The sequence below is a fragment of the Lepisma saccharinum genome, chromosome 13, assembly GCF_977018435.1.
Source record: "Lepisma saccharinum chromosome 13, izLepSacc3.1, whole genome shotgun sequence".
Taxonomy (NCBI): Eukaryota; Metazoa; Arthropoda; class Insecta; order Zygentoma; family Lepismatidae; genus Lepisma; species Lepisma saccharinum.
The window spans coordinates 47,018,459-47,043,496 of NC_139241.1; the positions used below are offsets into that span (position 1 = coordinate 47,018,459).

The window sequence follows — 25,038 nt, forward strand, 5'->3', positions numbered from 1 at the left end:
TTTACAGACTTTATGAAAAATAATTTCTCTCGTGAGTCTGTTGTGCTGATGGTAATGAAAGTACTCCCTCAACATTTGAATTATAACCTGTAATGGCAAAGAAATATTCAGCAATTACCGTAATTTAAAATGGTTCCAGAAGTTTCATCTTGGGTAGTTTACCAAAATAGCACATCCAGAATTCTTGGACTTTTCTAGGCCTTTTTTCCGTTTTTCTTAACGTTTATTTATTCGACCCCTACTTAGGTAAAGTTGGAAATTAGTAATTAAGAAAATAACTATTTATTTAATGAAAACCCCTACCAAAGGGCCAGTTAAGATAAAAACTGAAGTTGAATTTAAGAAGAGAATTAGATCTGCTTTCTCGTATTAATGCATCCTGAACTGTGATTGGAAGACAAGCAAGGCTTTGGAATCTGGACTCGCACCCTCTCAGCCAGTATAATCTCATGTGGGGCTTGAGTCGTTTGTCCCTATATGTTTGTGACTCTCCCTTCATCTTACCATCATTCATCTTCATCTTCGCGATTAGCCAAAGGGACAGAAAAAGTGAAGTAAAATAAACCAAATCAATCAATCAGTCATAATAGCAAGAATTCTTGACCACAAGAATAATTTATTGCCTTTTTATTGACTTCTTGACCTGCTTGTTGATTTCTTTACTATGGCACCCTGAATAACTTTGTTCCCCATACCCCTGCTTTAGAATCAAATTATATTGAACATGGGTTTCCAACTGGCGGCCTGCGGGCCGCATGTGGCCCCCGTTAACTTTTTCTGCGGCCCGCGAAGCCAGTTTGCAAAATACATTAATTTTATTTATTTTTATTAAAATACGTTCTTTTTTACTGAAGGAATGGATGCTCTGTGAAGAAAGACAATATCACAGGTAGAATTGATTTTGCAGTCAATAATGATAATCAGAAGAATCTAAAGTGACGTAACTTTCTCTTCACACCATCCATTCCATCCCTTCGCTATGTGGAATGAACTCGCCTGCTTCTGCAAAGGCTTCACTCTTTGTGTTCAGAAACAAACTGCAGAGAGGCGCTATAGAGATCTGTTTTACTATGCACGAAGTATGAAGAGATTTCCAGTGTCCCAACTGGGATTGTACTGTGACTGATTGTTAAAGTTTGTGAAAATATCGAAATGAGCAATATCTCCAAAAAACGTAAGATTGAAAATTAAAATAGCTTCTCTCCAAGGCAATATGTTCCTTCAAACTAGGCAAGAAAAGGGGCCAGAATTTTTCAATTACCTTTCAAAAGAATGCTTTACAAACCTTCGTCGTTTTGGGCAAAGAATAACATCGATGTTCGACAGCACATACACGTGTGGAAGTGTTTTTTCTTCAATGAAGTTAATCAAGAACCACTCCAGAAGCCGACTGGCAGATTCTTCACTGCTTCACCTTCTGAGACCTTCAAATACAGAAATTGAAGTGGACATTCCAACTTTAATAAAAGAAGCAGCAGATAGGGCTCAATTTTCACATAGAACACTTACTATGAAGGATTCTTATTTGTATGGTGTGTCTTTAATTTCTTTCAATTCATCAATAAATATTGGGTTTTTGTGAAATAAATTGTAATTATACAATTTTGATTTGTAATTTCATTGTTTTATTGCCTCATTTTAGAAATTTAGGTCATGCAAAAGTACTACATTTTCAGTTCAGTACTTACAATTTTTGTAATTTTTAATCCCCACCCCTCCCAAAAAAAAAATGCGGCCTGCCTATCAACTGCTGGATATAATTTTGGCCCTCGGACCTTTTGAAGTTGGAAACCACTGATATCGAATATTGAATAAGAATGGGCAACACCTTGTTCCATCAGTATAAACGCTAAGGCAAGAAATTCTGCTCAGGCATTGAACACTGACATTATCAGAAAGTGGTCCCAAGACTTTGTTCATTAATTGCTTCCGTTTTCCAGTTTGTTTAATAGCAGGACAAACTTTTTTTTCTTTTTGGGCAATGACTGAATCAAAATAAATTTCACTATTGAGTAAGGAAGCGCAGTCCATAGACTTGTAACTTGTTTAATTTTACTCTTACGTATATTCCTCATTAATATTATGTGATGCTCAAAATATAGGACATTTATGATATTTTTCAAATTCCTCCTGGATGCCGGTCATAAGGCTAGAATGTAGGACATGTCCGGGAAAAACCGGACGTCTGGTAACCCTAGGGATGAAACAAGTCTCTCCACCACCCCCTTCCCCCCAGAAAAGAAAACGGGAAAAGGGGAGAGAGAAAAGAAAGAAATACCAATGCCTTACTTGCGATTCTAACTATAATAAAAAGTATCACAAGAGGAACTCAAATCAATCAACAGACAAAATCACCTCATCATATCCAATCTTTCATTTCCATTTTTTAATAACAACAATATTTTTTCAACAGTCTTCATCTGCAGCACATAAGATAAAATGTTTCTACTTACAAATTATAAAAAAAAAGAATATACATACAATTTAGAAAATAAGAATAATAATAACAATTAATTATCACATTCAACAACATGCCAATTCTTGAAACTGAACCTATTCCAACATGATATGATTTTTTCAAGAAATACTCGTCCATGTTATGTTAATACAAGTATGTAAAACAAAATTTGGTGAAAGTTCTGCAACTTGTGTAAATATGGAAGAACACATTCTACATTTTTTTTTTTTACATAAGATATGTCTGCCTACAGGTATGCATGTATTCGAGAAAACAATCATTGTTTACAAACATAAAAAAACCCTGTCACTCAAATTTGCATACCCATTATCAAACTCAGCACCAATACTGATATCTAAAGTAATAGGTTCTTTTGTATCGAGTATAAAAATTCTTGTAAAAATTATGAAATATTATGTCATTTACAGGGGAAAAATACATAGTATCAAGTTGTATAATTAACAAATGCTATTTCTACACCAGTACTGAATACTTAATGCAAAAATAATAAACCAACACCTTCTATTATATTCTTGTCAATCAAGTACGTTCCTTGAACATTATATTTTAACCTGAACTCTTATGTTAGTGTACAAGACAAATTATTATGTTAGTGTATTAAGGAATATGCTAGAGTTCTCTTTATAATACAAACACTTCAAGTTATTTTACAGTTTTTAGCTCGAGGTTTCATGATGAGCAAAAATTAGAATTTTTCACTTTGTTGACAAACTCGCTTAGCCACTGGATAGACTTTCTTGTCTTCTCTTCGGATTCTAGTAATTCTTCTTTTCTGGCAGACTGTGACTGAAAGAGAAGCAGAAATGACATCAGTATATGACTGTAGAAATACAGGATGTCCAAAAAGTCATGCAACTGAAATTTTGAAGACACGTAACTTTTGTACAAAAAGCAATAGATATAAAATTTACACTGGACATTAACTTTGTCTAAACGGATATTTGTAAAACATTAAACAAGAAAATCATGCTCTACATGAATGTTCAGTATGTGGAAAAAGTTACTAAGGTGCAAAAAAAGGTTTTGTATGAAGCGAAAACAAACATGGATAAAAGACAGCTGTGGAGTCGATTGCAAAAATTTTCAGAGTTTATCGATGGTCTGTGTGGGTCTTTATCAAATTGATAAAAGAACGATAAATGTGTACACATTTTATGCATAACAGATGATTTTATGGGGTTTCATAAAAAAAAAAAACTATGCTTTTTCAAACACTGGTCGTGTCAGAGGGTAGTGCCATGTGTGCCCGACATCTGCCTATGTTACTCAATCAATGCCCAGATAAAAGAAAAGATTTTAAAATTATCATAGAAAAAGATAGGTATGTTAGTTTCAGACACCTGGTAAAAAAAAGGTGAGGAAGGAGGAGGTGAGAGGGTGCCACCCTAGACACTTGCATAAGAGGGTGTCACCCTCGATGCTGGCATTGCCAGGTCTGGACTAGGGGTGGCCAGATCCGGATCCTGGCGGATCCGAAATCCGGATCCGGTTGGTTCCGGATCCTTAGGATCTGGATCCTAAAATTTTTCGGATCCCCGGAATTTTCAGATCCGGAATTTTCAGATCCGGATCCGCGGATACGGAATTTTCAGATCCGGATCCGGATCCAGAACTTTCGGATCCGGAATTTTCAGATTCGGATCCGGATCCGGATCCAGAACTTTCGGATCCGGATTCAGAACTTTCGGATCCGGATCCAGAATTTTCGGATCCGGATCCAAAACTTTCGGATCCCGTACTTTCAGATCCGGATCAGGTACTTTCGGATCCGGTACTTTTGGATCCGGATCTGGAATTTTCGGATCCGGATCCGTTTTGCCATCCCACATGCGCTTCTTTGGAAAGTAAGAATGTGCTTATAACATATTGTTACCTGCTAATATACATATATATATAATATACATACACACACATATATATATATATATAGTGTGTGTGCTCGCGTGCGCGGTTTGTAATTAATTAATACACTTACTTACTAGGGAGGTCTAAGTCTCCCCCTCCGATTTCCATGAAACTTGGCAGGTGTATAGAGCCCCCCCCTCAAATGTCAAGATGAGGAGAAATTGAAGTCCCCGAAACCACGTAAATATGGCATAGGAAGAAACAGGGGGCATACGGCCTCTCTATACACCTGTCAAATTTCATGGGAATCGGAGGGGGACACAGGGGTCAGATGATTCCCACGGCAATTTGTCCTAATCTTGACATTTGAGGCGGGTTTTGCCCCCTAAAACAGTATTTTAGCCGAAACAAAAAAACACGTATTTCTTCCTTTGGGCCCCTCTATACACCTGCGAAGTTTCATGAAAATCGGAGGGGAACACAGGGGTCAGATCCTTACTTCAATTTGTCCTCATCTTGACATTTGAGGGGATTTTGCCCCCTGAAACAGTTTTTAGCTCAAACAAAAAAACACGTAATTCTTCCTTCGGGCCCCTCTATACACCTGCCACGTTTCATGGAAATCGGAGGGGAACTCAGGGGTCAGATCCCCACTTCAATTTGTCCTCATCTTGACATTTGAGAGGAGGTTGCCCTCTAGAACAAATTTTTTTCCGAAACAAAAAAACATGTATTTCTTCTGCCAAGTTTCATGGAAATCTGAGGGGGACACAGGGGTCAGATCCCCACTTCAATTTGTCCTCATCTTGACAATTCAGTGGGTTTCGCCCTGTAAAACCGTTTTTTAGCTGAAACAAAAAAAAAAAAAACATGTATTTCTTCCTTTGGGGGCCCCACTATACACCTGCCAAGTTTCATGGAAATCGGAGGGGGACACACAAATCAAATGCCCACTTAAATTTGTCCTCATATTGACATTTGAGGGGGGTTGCCCCCTAAAATCGTTTTTTAGCCGAAACAAAAAAAACACGTATTTCTTCATTTGGGCCCGTTTATACACACACCTACCAAGTATCATGGAAATCGGAGGGGGACACAGGGGTCCGATCCTCACTTCAATTTGCCCTCATCTTGACATTTGAGGGGGTTGTGCCCCCTAAAACCGTTTTTTAGCTGAAACAAAAAAAGCACTTATTTCTTCCATTGGGCCCCACTATACACCTGCCAAGTTTTATGGAAATGGGAGGGACACAGGGGTCAGATCCTCACTTCAATTTGTCCTCATCTTGACATTTGAGGGGGTTTTGCCCCCTAAAACCGTTTTTTATCTGAAACAAAAAAACACGTATTTCTTCCATTGGGCCCCACTATACAGTATACACCTGCCAAGTTTCATGGAAATCGGAAAGACACAGGGGTCAGATCCTCACTTCAATTTGTCCTCATCTTGACATTTGAGGGGGTTTTGCCCCCTAAAACCGTTTTTTAGCTGAAACAAAAAAAAACACCTATTTCTTCATTTGGGCCCGTTTATACACACACCTGCCAAGTATCATGGAAATCGGAGGGGGACACAGGGTCAGATCCTCACTTCAATTTTTCCTCATCTTGACATTTGAGGGGGTTTTGCCCCCTAAAACCGTTTTTTTATCTGAAACAAAAAAACACGTATTTCTTCCATTGGGCCCCACTATACACCTGCCAAGTTTCATGGAAATCGGAAAGACACAGGGGTCAGATCCTCACTTCAATTTGTCCTCATCTTGACATTTGAGGGGGTTTTGCCCCCTAAAACCGTTTTTTAGCTGAAACAAAAAAACACGTAATTCTTCCTTTGGGCCCCACTATACTGCCAAGTTTCATGGAAATCGGAGGGGGACCTTTAGATAACCTCCCTTGTTAGTCTTACACTTTGTAATTATTTAACACTACATATATTATAATGTTTTATTTTAATTTGTAAAACTGTAACTGTAGAACAATTGTATAATTTTTCTATAACATTTCTATCTTGTTATATGTGTTAAAGGTTTCATCCTGGAATGGAATGTCTCACATTTATGTGTGTTTTCATTTCCAATACATTCGAATGAATACATATTCGTTTCAATGGCATTTACAAAATCACTTCGGACATTTGTGCACGAGTGTGTTAGCCGATGCGTAGCAAAGTATTTTAGGAACAACACTTGAAAAAAATTCTTGTAGGACTAAGGTGTGGTAATATTATAATGGGATTGAGATACGAAACTCTTGGATCCGGATCCGGATTTTCGGATCCGGATCCAGATCCGAAACTTTCAGACCCGGATCCGGATCCGCGGATCCGGAACACTCGGATCCGGATCCAGATCCGAAACTTTCAGACCCGGATCCGGATCCGCGGATCCGGAGCTCTCGGATCCGGATCCAGATCCGGAAATTTCGGATCCGTGGATCCGGAACTCTCGGATCCGGATCCAGATCCGGAACTTTCGGATCCGGATCCAGATCCGGAACTTTCGGATCCGGATCCAAATTTCTCGGATCCGGATCCGGGATTTTCGGATCCGGATCCGGAATTTACGGATCCGGATCCAAGTAGATCCGGATTTCTCGGATCCGGATCCAAGCAGATCCGGATCCAAACGGATCCGGATTTTTCGGATCCGGATCCGTTTGGCCATCCCTAGTCTGGACCCCTCCTGATATTTGGCCAAATGACAATGGCATTTTCTTACAGATTCACAGTTACTCGTTCTTTATAGACTTTGGAGTGCTGAATTTGAAAATGGCATTGTTTTGTTAATTGGTTCTTGTATTAACGATATCACACTAATAAATTCAGATTTATTGATTACTCTGTATGCACATGACTGCCTTCTTGTCCATACCAGGATGTAAAGGAGAAAATGGAAAACTCATTTCCCAAAGTACTAAATTGGTACAACATCAACAACCTGAAGCTTAACGTTGCAAAGATGAAAGCAATGGTGCTTCACACTGGAAAGGGAATCCCCGCTAACACGATAGATATTATTACCCTCAATGACACGAAGGTACCTTTGAGTAATCATTTGAAGTATCTCGGAATCATTATTGAGCCCCAGCTAAATTGTAACCTCCAAATAAATAACTATATCCGTAAAATCTATCACCATATTTAGATATTTCACAAAATTCGTAAATATCTCAATAGAAATCTTAGTAGACATTTCTACCTTTCTTTTATTCGTCCCATATTCAAGTATGGTGCTAGTCTTATTTTTGGTGGTAGCTTAACTCATCTGAAGAAACTTGAAACAATCCAAAACAATTGCTTAAGAACGATTCATATCCACCCACAGGAAAATAATTCACAACAATTTAGCAAGACTTACAACATACCCACAGTCACATCTACCTGAATAAGGTATTTCATAGTATACACAACAAATCATCTCCATTGCATCATAGGATTAAGCTCCGCTCTGAGTTCAGCACCCGAAACACCAGATCGTCTTTACATAGAGACCTAGTAATCCCAAAACCTAACAAAACCAGATTTGGCCAAAAGTCATTCTCGTACCTAGCAGCGGTAACCTGCAATTCACTCCCGACGAAAGTCAAACTCAGTACCAGCAAAGTGCAGTTCTGTCATCTTCTACATTCACATGCCTATAAATTCTAACTCTCAGTAGTATTATTATCAGTGCATACCCTGCCCCCCGTACACTGTCGTTTCTTTTAAATATGTATAGCGCTCAAACTTTCTTTATTTCATTGCTACTATGTAACACACTACATACTCATGTAAATTCATATCATTTTCCTTAGATGTAGCTTTTGTATATTTTTTATTACTACATAGGGCATCAAGTCGTTATTTGTATTAATATTGTTCTAAATGAAATGTTGTATGGCTTAATTGTAACTCTATTGAGATAATAAATAATAATAATAAAAATATTATGTAAGGAAGCATACCTGAAGCCACACCTAGTCTTACAAATGCCTTACTGGTACTACCCTCGTACATAGCTTATAAGTAGATAAAATGTCAATGTGAAAAACATGTTTCATGCACACTAAGTGCCAAAATAATGCAAATTCAGGATTTTACATGGTATTGAGAGTTTCTTGTTTGTTCTTCTTTGGTGATTTTCATACAGTGAATATCTTAGCATTTTTAATATTTGGCAAAAATAACATTTTATGAATGCAGTAGTCACAATTGGTTTGTACACTTACATTGCAGGTTACTCGAGTACTATTTATTTTTTAAAACAAACTGTTTTTTTCTGTCAAAGGTTGTCCCCCCCCCCAATTAAACACACACCCAACCCTGCTCACCAAGGCAAAGAGGGTGCCAAACAAAAAAACAGTGATTATAATGTACTATAGTTGCACTTTAAGACATAAATAAATGCTGTTAGTATTAATTAATAATGTCAATAATAAAAATATACTTCATATTTGGGATTTTTTTCTAACTATATTGTCCTATTAGAAATAATATTGTATTACCAATTCTCTACAAACTATACTCATTGTTCTCAGCCACAGATGGAGTATATGGGAAGAAGGAATGAAATTCACTTTGGATATAGCTAACTGTATAAAGAAAGCTCTTTACGCTTTGAAAAAGTGCAAATATGCGGAATACAACTGAAAAATTATTAAAATTATATATATACCCTAATCCTAATCTATAGCCTGCCATACTATGCACTATCATAGCACTTCACATACATTTTCAAACCTTAGTCACAAAACAAATATCTTGAGCTGCCTCATACATCTCCCTTCTCGACAAAATCAGGCACACTTTACATTCACTCCTCCCCATTCTCCAGTGTTTTTTCTGCAAAGAACACTAACAAACCAAACGCATTGGAAACCGGTTATATTTTGCATGCAGCTTTCTTTTCTGTTCCTTCCTTCATACAAATAAAAGCTGAAGTGTAAAAAACGTGCCTCAGAGCATTAATAACTCTGTATAAATTCAATGGGATTTAGATTAATAAAAGTTGCAATTCTTCACATCTACGGAGGAGAATTCAAGCAGAATTCACACATAATTCCCGGAGCTACCCTGTGGGTAGCGATCATCCACCCCTTACCCCCATCCACCAACACCTCAGTTCGAAAATATGGGAGAGGGCCTACATATCAGCCTGAACAAAGCCACCCAGTAACTTTCCCAACCAAACCCCATCTCCACTCTCAATTCTCCCTTACCCTCACATTACAACTCGCACACCAGCATCCACCCCCATCCCTACCCACCCTACCACTTAGTTTTCAAGGAGTCTAGTGGGAGAATGAGGGTTTTCTGTATCAACTACCATATTTCACTGCATAATCATCACACCCTATATTTTCAGCAAAATATAATGCTATTATTAATAGGAATAATAACTATAATTCTATTTATTCCCATTACATTTTTTAATTATTTTTTGTTCTCCAATATTTCATTGAATTTAAATTATTTAAGTATCCAAAAATTGGTTTATAAACTTTCATTGCATCGGCACATCACATAACAAAACCAATGACAGCAGAACAGAATCTTCAGACACAATAAAATTTTGTCTGCACTTTGTGCAACACTGTAGTAAATTTTCTCAGGTGTAGTATTTCGATTAGAATGCACAAATTAATAACAATTAATGAGTAAACTTTTTTGTCAGACCGGACAAGTGTCAAGCACCTTGCTTATGTCATTAACCAAGATGGCGCTGTACATGCAGCAGCAAATTACAGTTGCAGCATGGGCAATTGCATACCAGAACGACTGTGAGAGTAGTGTGAACAGCAGAAAGGACTTAAATTGAACAATTTGATGTAAACAGTTGTTTTCTCCACTTTCCCATAGTTACGGTGTTACGTTAATCACATCTCACCAGTCTCACAATCATTCTGGTATAGAATTGCCCACGCTGAAACTGTTTCTTGCTGCTGCATGTTCAGCACCATGTTAGCTAATGACGTAAGCTAGGGTGCTTGACACTTGTCTGAAATGAAACAATGAAGTTTCAAGTTTAATATGCCATTCCCCTTATATTGTACAGTATCACACTACATTTACTTTGAATGTGTAGCCACATTTCTGACTCACCCTGTATATACATGCAGGCAAGCATGAAAGACGTAACCCTAATACTGCAGTTTGTAGATAAACTAAATACTACTTTTGATCATATTAAACTATGTACCAGTTCAAGAAGAGTATCTGTACCTGTTTCAGTTCAAAGTATATCAGCTTGACTCTAGATGAAAACTTAATCTAATCTAAAACTACATGTAAATAAATAGGTGTACCTGATTGTGATTTCAAACTAATACAGGGTGAAAAATTCCAACTCACAGATATAGATGCAGAAAGCTTCGTGGCCTTCTCTTCCAAACGGTCTCTCTCGGAGGTCAGCTCGGAGTTTCTCTGCAACAATCTTTTCTTCTCTTCTTCCTTTTCTGGAATTCAATGAGAACAGCTTAAGAGGACAAAAGCATTATTTTGTAATTAACTGTGTGTTCGCAGCCTTTATTATAGGAAAAAAAACACATACCATGTATCTAATCTTAATATGCACAGCGCAGAACTTGAAGTAGTGTTTCAAACATTTCACAAACTTCTTTGTGACGAATTCACATGAAGAATAAGAGTTATGAAATATTGGCAATATTTTGTTTGAAGCTCTGTGTTGTGTAAACAGTGGAATCCACATTTAATGTTCCAGGATTTTGTATTTTATTACAATTATGTATTTATTTGTTCAGCACAGGGTACATTTCCCAATTATGTTAAACATAATATACTATAATCGTTGATCCATATCAACAGAATTACAATGCTAAATTTGTAAAAAGAAAAAATACAATACAAAAATACAATAATACAGTAATCCAGTTTACTACTTGAATTCATTAAAGTTATATGGTGCTATATGTCTGTGAAGTACTTTTTTATTGCATTCAGTTTCTTGAGTGCAGTAATTTTTTTATATATGTGGAGACTATCTACATGCACATAAAAAAATACTTATCTCCCTTGCATGATTTTTCTTTTGAGTGCACTCAGGGTAAACGAATACATCCAGATCTATAGTCAAGAAGAGTTCACTCCTGCGTTTGTACCGCAGGACAATGTTTGTGTGCGTTAACTTGTGATCTTTGAGTGAAAAATAACTTTCTGCATCTTGCATGGTGAGGTGTTATATTAACATTTAGCAGACAGTAAAGTCTCTCCAGACGGAAACTTTCCAGCAGTTCACTTTTCAAGTATCAGGTTGGCCACTCTGGGACCATGATAAAATGCAAGTATAATTCCCGGTATTCAATGCAAACTTTCCAAAAATTCAAGGGTACAAGCAGATGATGTTTTCTCTATTTCAACCTGATGTATTACCACCTCACCCCCTTTTTCCGACACACACAAATATATTAACAATGTATCCACAAATTCTCATTCGATTCGATTGAACAATATATGTATTTAATTTAAGTTGCGGAGTTTACATTTGCCATTTCACATACTCAGGCTAGAATACAAGTCACAAATGTTACGAGATATAGTAATCTACGAAAAATTGTTAATTGTATAAGAATTTCAAATTTACCTAATCAACGTCAAGATATCTTATCTTGCAATAACATTCAGTCTGGCTGGAAAGGACACTAACAAAGCAAACAAACTGAGAGAATTCTGGTTTTCATACATTTTTCTTCGTTTTTTCCTTCCTCAATAAAAATAAAAGCTAAACTGTGAAAGACTTGCCTCAGTGCAATAATAAATATGTATAAATTCAAGCAGAATTCACGCATTATTCCCAGAGCCAATTATTCATGTATAATTCCAGGAATTCCCTGTGAGTAACCACTCTGAGTATGTTTGTACAATGTTTCAATGTACAGAAAAGTCATGGCATTAGAGCTAATGGTTGTGGAGAGGTGAGGTAAGCTTTTTAGAATGACAGGTTTCTCATGGGAAATTAAATTTATACATTTTCCTTCGCAACAATGAAAGTTGAATAATAATAATAAGAAGAATATGGTAATTATGCACAAAATTCTTCTTAGGCAGCAGCATATGGGAGATTTCGGACAGGTTCCAGATACCACGTTCAACAATCAGTGATGTAGTGGCGAAATGGAATCGTGAGTGTGATAAAACCATAACCACAACCTAGGAAGTCAAGAAAATTGACCCATAGGGATTGGCAAATGTCCGACATGTGGTTAAGTCAAACTGGCAAGCATTCATTAGACACTGTGGCCACATACTTTTGAATGTCAGTGGGAAGTGGTGCTAGGCACTGGGATTCCATGGGCGAGCTGCAGCACATAAGCCAATGATTACTACCCCGAACGCGGCATGTTGATTACAGTGCAAAGAACATCGTCCGTGGTTCCTAGAGTAATGGAGTAACAACATTATGTGGAGTGACGAATCACACTACATATTATGGCGATTTGATGGCTGTAGCGAATGTCCCAAGAATGGTTCTGGTTTTTACCAGTGTATTGTCCCCACTGTGAGTGAGCAGGGGTGGAATCATAGTATTGGGCTGTTTTTCATGGTGTTGTGTTGGTTCCCTGGTTTTTGGTGCTGATGCGTATCATGGAATATTAGAAAACATCATGCTCCCATTCAGTTTTTGCAAAGGGATCATAATTGTACAAACTCATATCAGGTGAATATGGTAGGGGTCCCAGTACATCCCATCATCAGTTATGTAGGAGATCTGTCACAGTGTTAACACTGTGCCTGCCTGTGACGTATACAATGGTGCAGTATGCTTTGGAGTAACACAATTCCAGTTTCATGAACATATATTGTTATGGCGCTTGCCCTCTACTTCACGGCACTGCAGTATTTGACTGAATAACACACAGCCATTCACACTCACCACACTTGCTCGATTAAATTTCCATTATCCCTGTAGCTAACAGACTCATGACTAGGGAATGGATTTCTAGGTCCATATCTATTTTTCTTGCTACGTCCTACGTGTATGCTGTTTACAAATCTTTGCGTTTCATGTATAGAATCCTTTTACTGAAATTCTATAGGACTTAAAATGCCTAAAAGCCCTTTTTTGACCTGAAAAATTCCATTTAAACCTTTCCCGTAACTTTTAAATTAACTTTTAAGAACGACCCTTAATTTCCACCACAAAGGTTCGAGACCCCTGAACCTTCAGAGAATCTGAGTGGCAAAAAGAGCAATGCAACAGCGAGAAGTGCCAATGTCTGTGCTGACTGGATAAAACATTTTCCATTGTTGAATACTGTACTTCTCAGGCGATTAAAGGGACTGTAGGTGTAGTATACGAAACAAAAATGCAGGTTGTTTTTAGGACTGAATCCTAGCTATAAAATTATTCAGTCATTAAAACAGGGCTGGCAGCCAGCCTCCAACAGCATAAGAGCGCGGGAAGATTCCAAGAATACCTGATTGGCTGTTTTGAGCATCTGCTGTGATAAGTAGGAAAGAACCCTGCAAGTGACCAATTGCGTCACCTATTTCTTCCATTGACACAACAGTTAAGTGAAATGGGAGGGTTTGCACTGGAAACTACAACTGATCGTCAATGAGAGAAGACCAATGCAAACTTGCCTGTGGTATGAATTTTGAGGTTGAGTTTTTTTAGCACACTTTATGCACAGACTAATCAGGACTGCACCACTGTGCAATATGCCTCAAATTGGGACTGAACCCAAGACCCCTTGGAGAATAGGTTTTCGTTTTCATTTCTAAATAATTTTACCCCTCATCGGATCGTTTAGTTTACCCAGTGGCGACTCGTGTTTTTTTGGGGGTGTAGGAAGAAATTATGGTAAACTGAGGAAGGTTTGAAAAATTATGTACAATGGCTCAACAGACGAAATGGGTTCCGCATAAAACTTGAAATGGTTTGAGGAAATTCTTTGTTTACCCCCAACCTTCTACCGATTTCCTGTCATAAATTTTCCTCACGAACAAAATCTGGCAGGATATAGAAAAGATAGAGGATAGATCGTGGCATGGTTGTAAAAAGCATGTCGCTGTGTAAACCTACTTCCATTTATTTGAAACATTTCCACTGGTAAAAAAAAAAAATAAAAAAAAAAAATAATAATAAAAAAAAATGGACCTAATTTTACGTTTATTTCCTGAAAACATATTTCTTTGAATTAGATTTCCCCCTCCCAGAGACTCACGTTTGCAGATTATAGTAGATTTTACAATTATGTGAAAAGCAGGGTGCTAGGTGCCAACAAAGATCAAACTGTGCTAGGTTTAGTATCATTTTGCTGGGGTTTGCACCACTGATTGAGGAAACCATCGATGCTTCCTCATCTGCTTGTAGTGATACCAGCGAGGTTCCTCAGGCAGGCAGCAAAGCCTGTGTGTCCCGTCTTTGGGCTGCAGCTGGAGCGAATGACAGCAGTCAACTCTAGACAGTAGGTATCTTAGTCAATTGTACGTACATTGAGCTTGTTACGACCTTACTTATTTTGTAACTTTGAGATTCCATGTGAAAAGAAAAATCTTTATAGTGTTACCTCGAGTCCTTATTAATGTCCATGATACTACATGTTGTATGGCTCGGGTTGTGACGCAAATATGAACGCGCCAATCAATGCGTTGTTGAACTAATGTATTCACCTTTCTGTAACAATCTAATGAAGTAAGCTCGCTTAAGACAACGGGCATTTATTATGATGTAAATATAGATTTGCCAATCAAAGATTATCCATGTTTGATGAACTAACCTAATTGTAATTAAATAATGGCGGAACATTTAAATTTGTATATTTCCAAAATGTAAGATTTTATCAACGTTAAAGAAATAGTTGTTAACTCAAATGAATATGTAAACTTTCTTTGTAAATTATTAATTGCCAAACTATGTATTTTTCAAATATCTTTCTGTTGTAATTTAGAGTATTGTAATAAGAAATTACCTAAAGACAGGTGTTCGAGGCTGGAACTTTGGGTATAAATACAAAGGAGTTTGGTCCGTAAGGAGGTCTATTCTGGTGTCAGTCTAGGAAGAAGTGAATAGGTGCAAGCCGCTCTTCTGTAAAACCTAGGCTGGCCAAATAGGAACGGTCTAATCTAGGAAGAAGTGAATAGGTGTATGCCGCTCTTCTGTAAAACCTAGGTTAGCCGAATGGGATATAAGTTCCAATTTAGGAAGAAGTGAATAGGTGCAAGCCGCTCTTCTGTAAAACCTAAATTGGCAATCTCGGGTGATAACTCCAAGTCTAGGAAGAAGTGAATAGGTGTATGCTGCTCTTCTGTAAAACCTAGGTTTGGGCCACTCTAGTTTGACCTTTCCAGTAAGTTCGAAATTATCTATTAACAATTGATCTCCAAGTTCCAGTTATGAATTACCTAACCACTGGCTGTACGTATTCAAGCAGTAAATAAACATTTCATTAAAACTTCACGACGTTGGTTGGATTTGTTCTGCACCTACCCTGAAGATAGGTTTCAGTGTAGGCCCTTAGAGCCTCAATGCTCCCGGCTATAGGAGTAAAGGGTGAGGAAAGTTACTAGGAACGTAACAAGCTCATAACTTTATAACACACATTATTATTAAACTCCTAAAAAGTAGAGATCTGGAAGCAAGTATAAATAACTGTAGGAAGTTCCTCACTTCCTACATGGAAGTTTACCATGGGTTTACCATGGCAATAGGAGGAATTATGACACCAACATAATAATTAGCATCTATTCCAACCCTGGACTGTATTTTGGCAAAACAATACTCTAATCTCCTAAAGCATGGAAGTTGCTTTGGTTCCTGTTTACAGTATGATATTTTGTTTGTACAAAACAGTGCAAGTGTTGGCTAGAATTGATTCTTGGTGAGGTGAAGTACCCAATTGAAACTTCTGGATTCGCCACTGTTGCACACACATTAAAAAACCGCAAGATGCATAAGTGTAGAAACCCGCTGACAATTGACAGCAATGCAAACATTATTGAGGAAAAATGTTCTCTCTCGTTGTGCGGGCACGGGAAGTAAAGAAGTTTCAATTGTTCTAATTTCTTGACCTTTTTATTGCTTCTCACACTTCTCAGTCAAAAGTAAAAATAACATTCGGTATATTACAGCTCCTACTCTATCGGCAATCAAGTACGGAAGACTGAAGATCACTTGTCATTTGATCCAGGCACACTTCAGTGTGTAGCAGTGCGAGTGAATAGAATGCCTCCTGTAAAGGAATCTTCTGCCATGAGACTGAGGGGCTATGTTACAGAATTTGACAGTGATATGTTCTCCACAGACAACAAGATTCTGTTTTGCAAGTTGTGTGAAATAGGGGTAGGATATTCCAAGAGTTCTTCAGTATTGCAGAATTGACATGGCGAAACATCAAAATCTGCCTCAAAAAAGTTGTGTTTGTGTACTGATTGCCTAGATTTACCATAGCTGTAGAGAGCTGCCAATTATGTTTTAGTTTCCACAAGGGTGTAAATCTGACATAATAGTAAATGATACTTAGGATAATTGCAGTGAACCTAACAAAATTTTCAGTATTTTCGCACTACATTCTTTGAGGGTTTCTGACTTCATTTAATAGCTCACCCCAGCCCTAGTCGATCATCCCTGGAATGTACTGACATCCTGTACAATGAGAAATTCAAAAGTACTGTTGTGCATATTTGTGGTTTTAATGGGAATATTTCTGCATTTTTCTGACATATTTTTAATTTTTCATGACATATTTTACAGTTTTATAGGACATAAAGTCCTGGGCCCTAGTTACGGGATATAAAAACTACAATAAACTGTTAATTGTATAAGATTTACCTAATCAACTTATTATCTTGTAATAATCTTTTGGCTGTCAGATCGATTGTTCTGCAGAGGACACTAACGAAGTAAACGGATTGAGATAATTTAGTTCTATTTTCACACAGCTTTTTCTTTTTCTTCCTCGGTAAAAATAAAAGCAAAAGTTGCTTACGGGTATTTATAAATATGTATAATTGATTGACTGCATTGTTGTTTTAAGTCCACGTTATGCACAGAAAGCTAATCAGGACTAAACCTACAGTTTAAAGTGGGATCCGAACCACTGTGCCATGTGCCTCCATTGGGTATCATACCCGGGACCCCTTGATTACAAGGTGACGATGTTACCTCCATGCTATCGGGGAGGCCCCTTATAAATATGTAGAAATTCAAAGGGATTAATAAAAGTTGCAATTTTTCACATCTACAGAGAAAAAATCATGCAGAATTGTCAGAGCCAATAATTCATGCATAATTTCTGGATTTCAAGGAATTCCCAGTGGATAGCCACCCTGGTTATCACCCCCACAAACCCCGCTTGGGCACATCACTGATCAAGATGCATTGTTATAAATTGTAAGCCTTGTTCTACAATTCATTATTCACATTATTACAAGGGACATGTTCTCATATTACTTGATGGGTGAAACATTTCCAATCACTATCACTCTGGCATGTTTCACTTGTTCCTCAAAAAAAGATGGTTCAAACAGCTCCTTATGAACCAAGGCCTGCCAGATGGCTTTTCATTGATTGATGCATTGTGACACATCACCGCTGTTTTTTGGCTTTCAAGACCAGGGTCAGCTAATGTTAGTTGTTGGGGCAGCACTGAAATTTTGGAGCTCCCACAATTAAAATCCGTTCAAAATTTTGATTAACATTAATATGTAAATATTTCACTGCAATTACATGTTTCTATTTATCAGAGCTTTGCTTTAAAATATTTAAAAAATTCACTGAGAAATTAAAATAGCTATAATTTAAACACAAAATCCTTTTTTTCCACACAATACTTGTGCATCGATTTATTACATAATTTTCAGGATAATTTGACTCTGTGAAGATATCCCAAGTAACAAAAAGTGGTTGGCCCAACGTGCAGTTTTTATGTTGGGCCAATGTGTGTTTTTTACGTTGGGCCAACATATGGTTTTACATTGGCACAACATACTGAAAACTATAAAATGTATAGGTTTCTTTTTCTGATATATACATAATTTATTGCGAGGCCAAAGGTAAACAATAGTTCAAGTTATTTATGAAAATAAAAAATACACAGCACTTTCTCAGTCACATGGCATCATTGTTTTCAAGGCACCATACCTTCAAGTGGAAGCACAAAACCTTCTAGAGTTTACTACTTTTTCCATCTTTTATGGAATTTAGTCTGCACATAACATTGCTTAACCACCTTCACAATAATACCTGTAAGAATGTTATTGTTCTACTACAGCTAGAGAGACAAGCAATAAGCAATTCCCAACACATCTTTCATCCATGGTGGCTGACAAAGGACTGGTGAGTCACTAAGTTAAAAATAGCTTATACTTTCATTAAAACTATATTATATTTCCAGTATGTGCTGTGACTGACATATTCGAAAAGAAACACTGTTACATGTCACTTATTTTACACGCTAGAATTTTCAGCATTCTCCTGAAAGTTGTCTTAGCATTAAAAAGTTGTTTTTAAAACTGATTTTGACTCCCACTTCCATGGTCGAGTTGACTCACGTTTCCATGAGGAACCGTTGGCCCAACGTAAGACCAACATCAATTTGCCAACCTTTCCCACATAAAAACTGATGTTGGCCCAAAGGTGGTGGTTACTTGGGATTGTGCAGCATTTTTGTCGACCCAGCAAACTACTCGAACTTCAGAAGAGTATATACATACTCGTAATGGTGAAAATTGTCCATCTGATATTCTCCGATACTGAAATTACTGGTATCAGCCAATACCGATACATCAGTTTAACACTACTTTTTAGTCATAGTTCAATTTCCATGACTTTTCAAGGTTTTTAAAGATTTCCAGGTTAGTGACAACAATTTTTCAATTATCCAGCTTACATTCTCACCTGTCTTTTCTATGACGTGATTTGATATGTAGTTGGACATCATGCTGACCCCAGCTGTGGAAGGTGGCGGAGTAAACGAAGTTGACTTTTCTGACTTGATGCGTCGAGAGGAACATCTTGGACAGTGAACATTCTTTGGCACAGAGTTCTCCTCGACACCGGCACATTTGAGGTGATACGTAGCTCTGCATGTGTCGCAAACCATCAAGGAACCTGAAACCACACATAACAATCAAACTTCTGCAATTACAATGGGTAAAACACATTTGTAAAGAAAAATAGTCAATCTTATGTTTGGCACTGGAAAATTTCAACAAACAGCTACTTATATCTTAGAGGCACGAAATTGTCAAAATTTCTTGTCAGTGTTATTTTATCACATATTTTCACGACACTGTAAAATAAAGTTCACACAAACATGGATTCTTAATTATGACCAATAGCTGCCTTGCTTTCATTTCAACTTAATAAAATCACCATACAGGGTGATTCATAAGTCTGTGAAATACTTTAGAAATTTACTGCAGATAAATGATACAACTGACAATAGATATCTGATGCCAATAGAATGACAAATCTCCAAGTTTTTTTTTGTACACACCTCACAAATTATGATGCAGCAAATCACGATAGATCAGTGCCACAGCCATGGTGATACGGTTGCAAAGTTCCTGGAGATTAGAGAGATTCTGAAATTCTTCTGAAAATTGTCAATGCACAGTCACAGTGGACAAGTTTCTCATGTATTCCAACACATGTTTACTTAGAGCCATATTTGCTACTACTGCCTCCTAGCCATTAACCATGGTAACTATGTGCTTGTGGAATCTCCTACAAAAACTTGGAGAGTTTGTTGTTCTACCAGCATCAGAAGTAACACTATTTGTTCCATAATTTATCTGTGGTGAATTTCTAAAATGTTTCACAGACTTGTGAATCACAGTGTATTTCTCCTTTAGGGATGTTCATTCAGTACATCAAAAAGGTAAATTTTTACCCAGAGACAAATATTTTCTTGTACCACTGGTATTGACATATATATACATCTATATCAGGTTAGGTCTACAATGTGGCTCGTAAATCAGTTGACATTCTCTTCCTTGTCTATTGGCATAGCCACTTCACTAGAGCAGTAACTATTTGAGGTTATGTTGTTGTTAGTGAGTTGCAGCTAGTAAAAAAGCACTTGTAGAGAGCATTTAGCATTACTTAAGTTGGAAGAGAGTAGACACCGTCAACATTATGAGTGCTTCAAAGGCAACAGATCTCATTGCAGTAGCATCGTCGCCTTGTAATCAAGGGATCCCGGGTTCGATTCCCAGTGGAGGCACATAGTGGTTCAGATCCCACTTTAAACTGTAGGTCCAGTCCCGATCAGCCATACTGTGCATAAAATGGACTTAAAACACCAAATCAATCAAGATCTCGTTGCAGTAGCACAGAGACAATTCTACACAGTTCTGTTGGAAATTCCTACTGTTTACAGGAGACAAAAATCTACTATTACCAGTTGTACCCTACTGTGTTCTCAGAAATATACTGAGACTGAGTTTTTGTTTTACGTCAACTTTATGCACAGATAGTTTAATCGGGACTGGATCTACAGGTCAAAGTGGAATCCATGGGATCCCTTGATACAAGATTGGGGAGGCACCACGAAATCTACTGAAACTTAATGGTTTTCCACGGAACACCCATAATAGGTCTAATGTACAGCTACAGTACATGCATATTCCTCATTATTACTATTTTTTTAAAATATATTTGAAAATATAAACACAGTATATGTTTCAAAGCACATTGATCTACTGAAAACAGTAGACAGAATTTTCAACAGGGTAGTAAAATAGGTGAAGTAAAAAATGAGACAAAACCAAGGCTGGCTTGGGAACTTAGTTGGTGGGGCATATTTTTCACTTAAATTTCTATGTAGTACATGACCTGTGTGTGTCAATTGTAAGGTAAAATACATCATGCTTATTATTGACAACAGATAGTCGATTTCTTAACTGTAACCTAACCTTGGACACCAGCACCAAGGAGAAGATATTTGGCCCATAAACATGGACTGACAGAAATCTCTCCAACAGTATTGTAGCAAATTCAAAGCTGGGAACAGAATAGCATTCCGTGCTCATTAAATCAAGACTGAAGGCACTTGAAGTTAATCATGTAAGAAGAACAATTTGGACTCCGTGCTTGGATTATTATTATTATTATTTAGCCATAAGTGTTCTGATGTTGGTTAGACACTTGGGATGGGATGTTTTCAAAGTTAAAAGAAGAATAAAAAATTAAATTTTAGCACAAAAAAACTAATTTTGAAGGCTGCTATGGTCACCAAAATAAACCAAAGTGAATTTTTAGAATCTTTTATTTTCCACTGCTATGTTCCTACAACCATGTAAAGTCATGCGGAAAATGGTTCAAAACTTTGGGGAGGGGTATATCAAAATTAATCATGCACCCATGAAAAAGCATTGAATCAATTTTTATTGGGAAATTTGGTTCTTGCATTAGCACATGGATACTAATTGTTTGAGATTCGGAAGGAATCACCATGAAAGACCTACCTTTGATGTCATGTAGCCAGCCATATCTTGAAATCCTGCCAGGCCTCTATCAGACACACATTTACAAATATGCACCTACATACAAGGGTCATTCAAGGTTGACTTTTGACTTTTTATTTCTAGGATAAAATTGGAGAGTGCTACAAGCACCGGTATTAATATGTAGATCATTGCGCTAAAATAAAGGTTAAAATACTTTTAAAATACTTACTTGAAATTGGCTACCTATGCAAAAAAAAAAAAAGTCAATCGTGCAGCTTATACACGAGAAATTTTATTTTCCTGAAATCTAAGTCCAAAAAAGGGGGTGCGGCTAATAGACGCGAGAATACGGTACATATTTTTAAAAAAATAATTTTAGGTTGCAAAGTTTACATTTGTCATTTCATGTACTGACTCAAAATACATCTACAAAAACAAGTCACAAATATTAAATATTACGAAATATACTAATACGAAAAATTGTTAATTGAATAAGAAATTCTAACTCAAATTTAACTAATCAACTTCAAGATATCTTATCTGTCAGATAGATTGAAGAAATTAAAGATTCCTCCATAAATTGTCGTTGAGATTATTTATATTTTGAATCCTGTGTACTCCTTCCCTAACGTCGCATTTTACTTTTCCTTTAGCATGTGCCAAGAAGAAAAAACACAATCCTGTGGTAATTGGTGGTTGGTTTCCGACTTGTTTGGCCAACCTGCAAGAACATTCTTTCCTATGTATGTATCCTATGTGGTCTTTATTTATCATGGTACAACAAAGTCAAACTGAATAACCCATCCTCCATAGCTATCAATCGCAACAAACTTAACAAACCTGCAAGAGTGCAGCAATATATTTTGGCAGACAAACCAAGTAATGTCATTAGAACCTCAACTGTCATTACAACCATCTCTTGACCAGCCCAGATGATGACTCCGTGAGGAGCCAAAAGCTTTGACAAACTTTTGAAGTGTGTGGTATCTTGCTATTTGTGTGTTCTGTGTAGACTTTAACCAGGACTTAGATAATTCAGGTACCCACGTTTTCCGTGAAGCTGTTTTAAGTAATTTTCTTTCTATTAATTTCGGTAGCCACTGCCACCATCCTTGTTAGAATTTGTTGTGTCGTTGTTTGGCGTGTTTTTGCTGTTTCTTCCTAAATTGCCGCTAGGTGTGCTGTTCCGCCTGTATGCCTGTGTATGTGTTGTCTGCTGTTCACTGGTGTTAATTGCTGCAGTAAGGGAAGCCAGGCGTGGTGTGCCTGACCACTATCTATGTTGAGTTCATGGTTCTAGTGCATGATGGCATGAGTTTCTTTGATTTTTGTGTCTATGAGTGTGTGCTTTGTATTTGACATGTACTTTTTCGATTTTATGATTATGGTATTTGATATGCTTTTCAAGTCCGGTGGTGGGTTGGGCCGTTTTTGCATTTGATAGGTGCTTCTGAATTCTCACTGATGGCCCTGACGGATCTGCCGATGTAATGAGCCTTGCACTCGCATTCAGCATCATAGACACCTGGGTTGTTTAGGGGGAGAGGAAGTATCGTTTATGTTTGTTTAGTTGGTCAGCTATTTTGGAGGTTGATTTGTGTGTTATTTGGATGTTGTAGGGGCGGATGGTAAGGCAGTTGGATGTGGTAGGATGGTAGGGGAAGGCAAAGCTCTTAATTTCATTATCTGGTTGCGTTGATACAGCAGGTTGTGTTGATGGTGCAGGTTGTCTGACTTGGATTTCAGCTTTGCTGCACCATGTGGAGAGTTGACATTCAGTATATCCATGTTTTAGTGCCAGTTCCGTGATGGTTGCACAACGAATTCCATGAGGATGGAGACAGTGGCTACCGAAATTAATAGAAAGAAAATTACTTAAAACAGCTTTGTGGAAAACGTGAGTACCTGAATTATCTATTACCGCGTCTCTCATTCCCATAGTATGAAAGGACTTAGAAGTAAAGCTAAGGGTGAACGTCATGTTCATGGGCATCCGGAAGGGGGGAGGGGGGGCATGCCCCCCCCTGGAAAATGAAAGTCAACTAAAATTATGTATTTCACACATATAATTTCATTTTAGCCATTATTGCATGAACACCATAAATTCAAATTTAAGCAATGTTTTTTTTGGGAACAACACTATTTTTGGGGAAAATGTGCCTTGTTTGCTTCCCTGGAAAAATAATACTTTCCTTGCCCTCCCTGGAAAAAATCCTGCGGACATCCATGGTCATGTTACGTTAGTACTGCTTTGGTGTAAAGTTTAAAACGTCATTACTCCATCAGGTCAGGTCATCAGACAATGTAAATAAACGTCCATACTGTTCAATGGGTTAAGTGACAGAAGGCAAAGGCTCTGACTGTGCCTTATTGGGATGGAGATTTTTCTTCTGTGTAGTAAGTGCAAAGGTTTTTCCAAATCTAATGTGAGATTTTATTTTCTATAATAACACTGAATTGTCATTTTACTTGTCACATTTGAACTTAAAATTTGGTCAGTTTTGTACCAAAATATTGAAATGCATTCACTACAACTACACAGCGACTCAAAATAATGTTTACACTCTTTGAACTTTAATAACAGAGAAACAATTAAAGATCACTTGACTGGACTTTTTGCATTTGAATCTCAATGTCTGTGTGGAGCATACGTGAGAGTATATAGGCCTTCTCTTGTTTTTAGTCCCGTCACAGCCTGCCAAGTGGTAGTCCTTAGTGTACCCAAAATGGCAGAGGTGAGAAATTTTTCTTTCGAGAAACATAAGAAGAGTCAAATATCCATCCAGATCTCCTGATTCAACACAGTTAAATTACTACCTGTGGGGAACTGTGATGAATGCCGTGTACGCCACATAGTCAGACACACTGAGTGACGTGGGACATGCAATTGAGACAACCATGCTTCCTGTCTTGCAGAAACAATATGTGCTGTTTATTGCTCTGTTCAGATTGCACATAATGTCTTACTGCCAATGGTGATCATTTTGAACATCTATAACTTTAAGGTTTGAATTGATGGTGAATTGGTGTTATAAGTCCACTTTATCAGGACTGACCTGCAGTTTAAAATGGGATCAGGACCACTATGTGCTTCCACCGGGGATCAAACTCAGGGCCTCTTGATTACAAGGTGACAATGCAACCACTGCACCATCAGGGAGGCTATAACTTTAAGGTATGTGACCAGGCCCGTAGCTAGGATTGATCTCCAGGGGGACTCACGGGTGATCAGGGGGGCCTTTGCAAACCAAATCCATTTTCAAAAGTTTAACAGTATTAAATTAAGGTAAATTATGTGGGGGGGGGGGGTCATTAAATTGTA

At 37.5% G+C, this 25,038-nt stretch overlaps 1 protein-coding gene across 2 annotated transcripts in view; it reads right to left on the reverse strand.

The window, feature by feature from the left end:
* Nucleotides 1-2,353: 2,353 nt before the first annotated feature.
* Nucleotides 2,354-25,038, reverse strand: part of LOC145997255 (PHD finger protein 21A-like) — a 121,869-nt gene continuing 99,184 nt past the window's right edge. For both annotated transcript variants that reach the window (XM_083134106.1, XM_083134105.1), the window contains exons 8-10: nt 19,162-19,374; nt 10,656-10,759; nt 2,354-3,265 (exon numbers count right to left, since the gene is read on the reverse strand). In XM_083134106.1, coding sequence (XP_082990232.1) covers nt 3,149-3,265; nt 10,656-10,759; nt 19,162-19,374 — 434 coding nt within the window. In that variant the 3' untranslated portion in view covers nt 2,354-3,148. The remainder of the gene's footprint in view (nt 3,266-10,655; nt 10,760-19,161; nt 19,375-25,038) is intronic.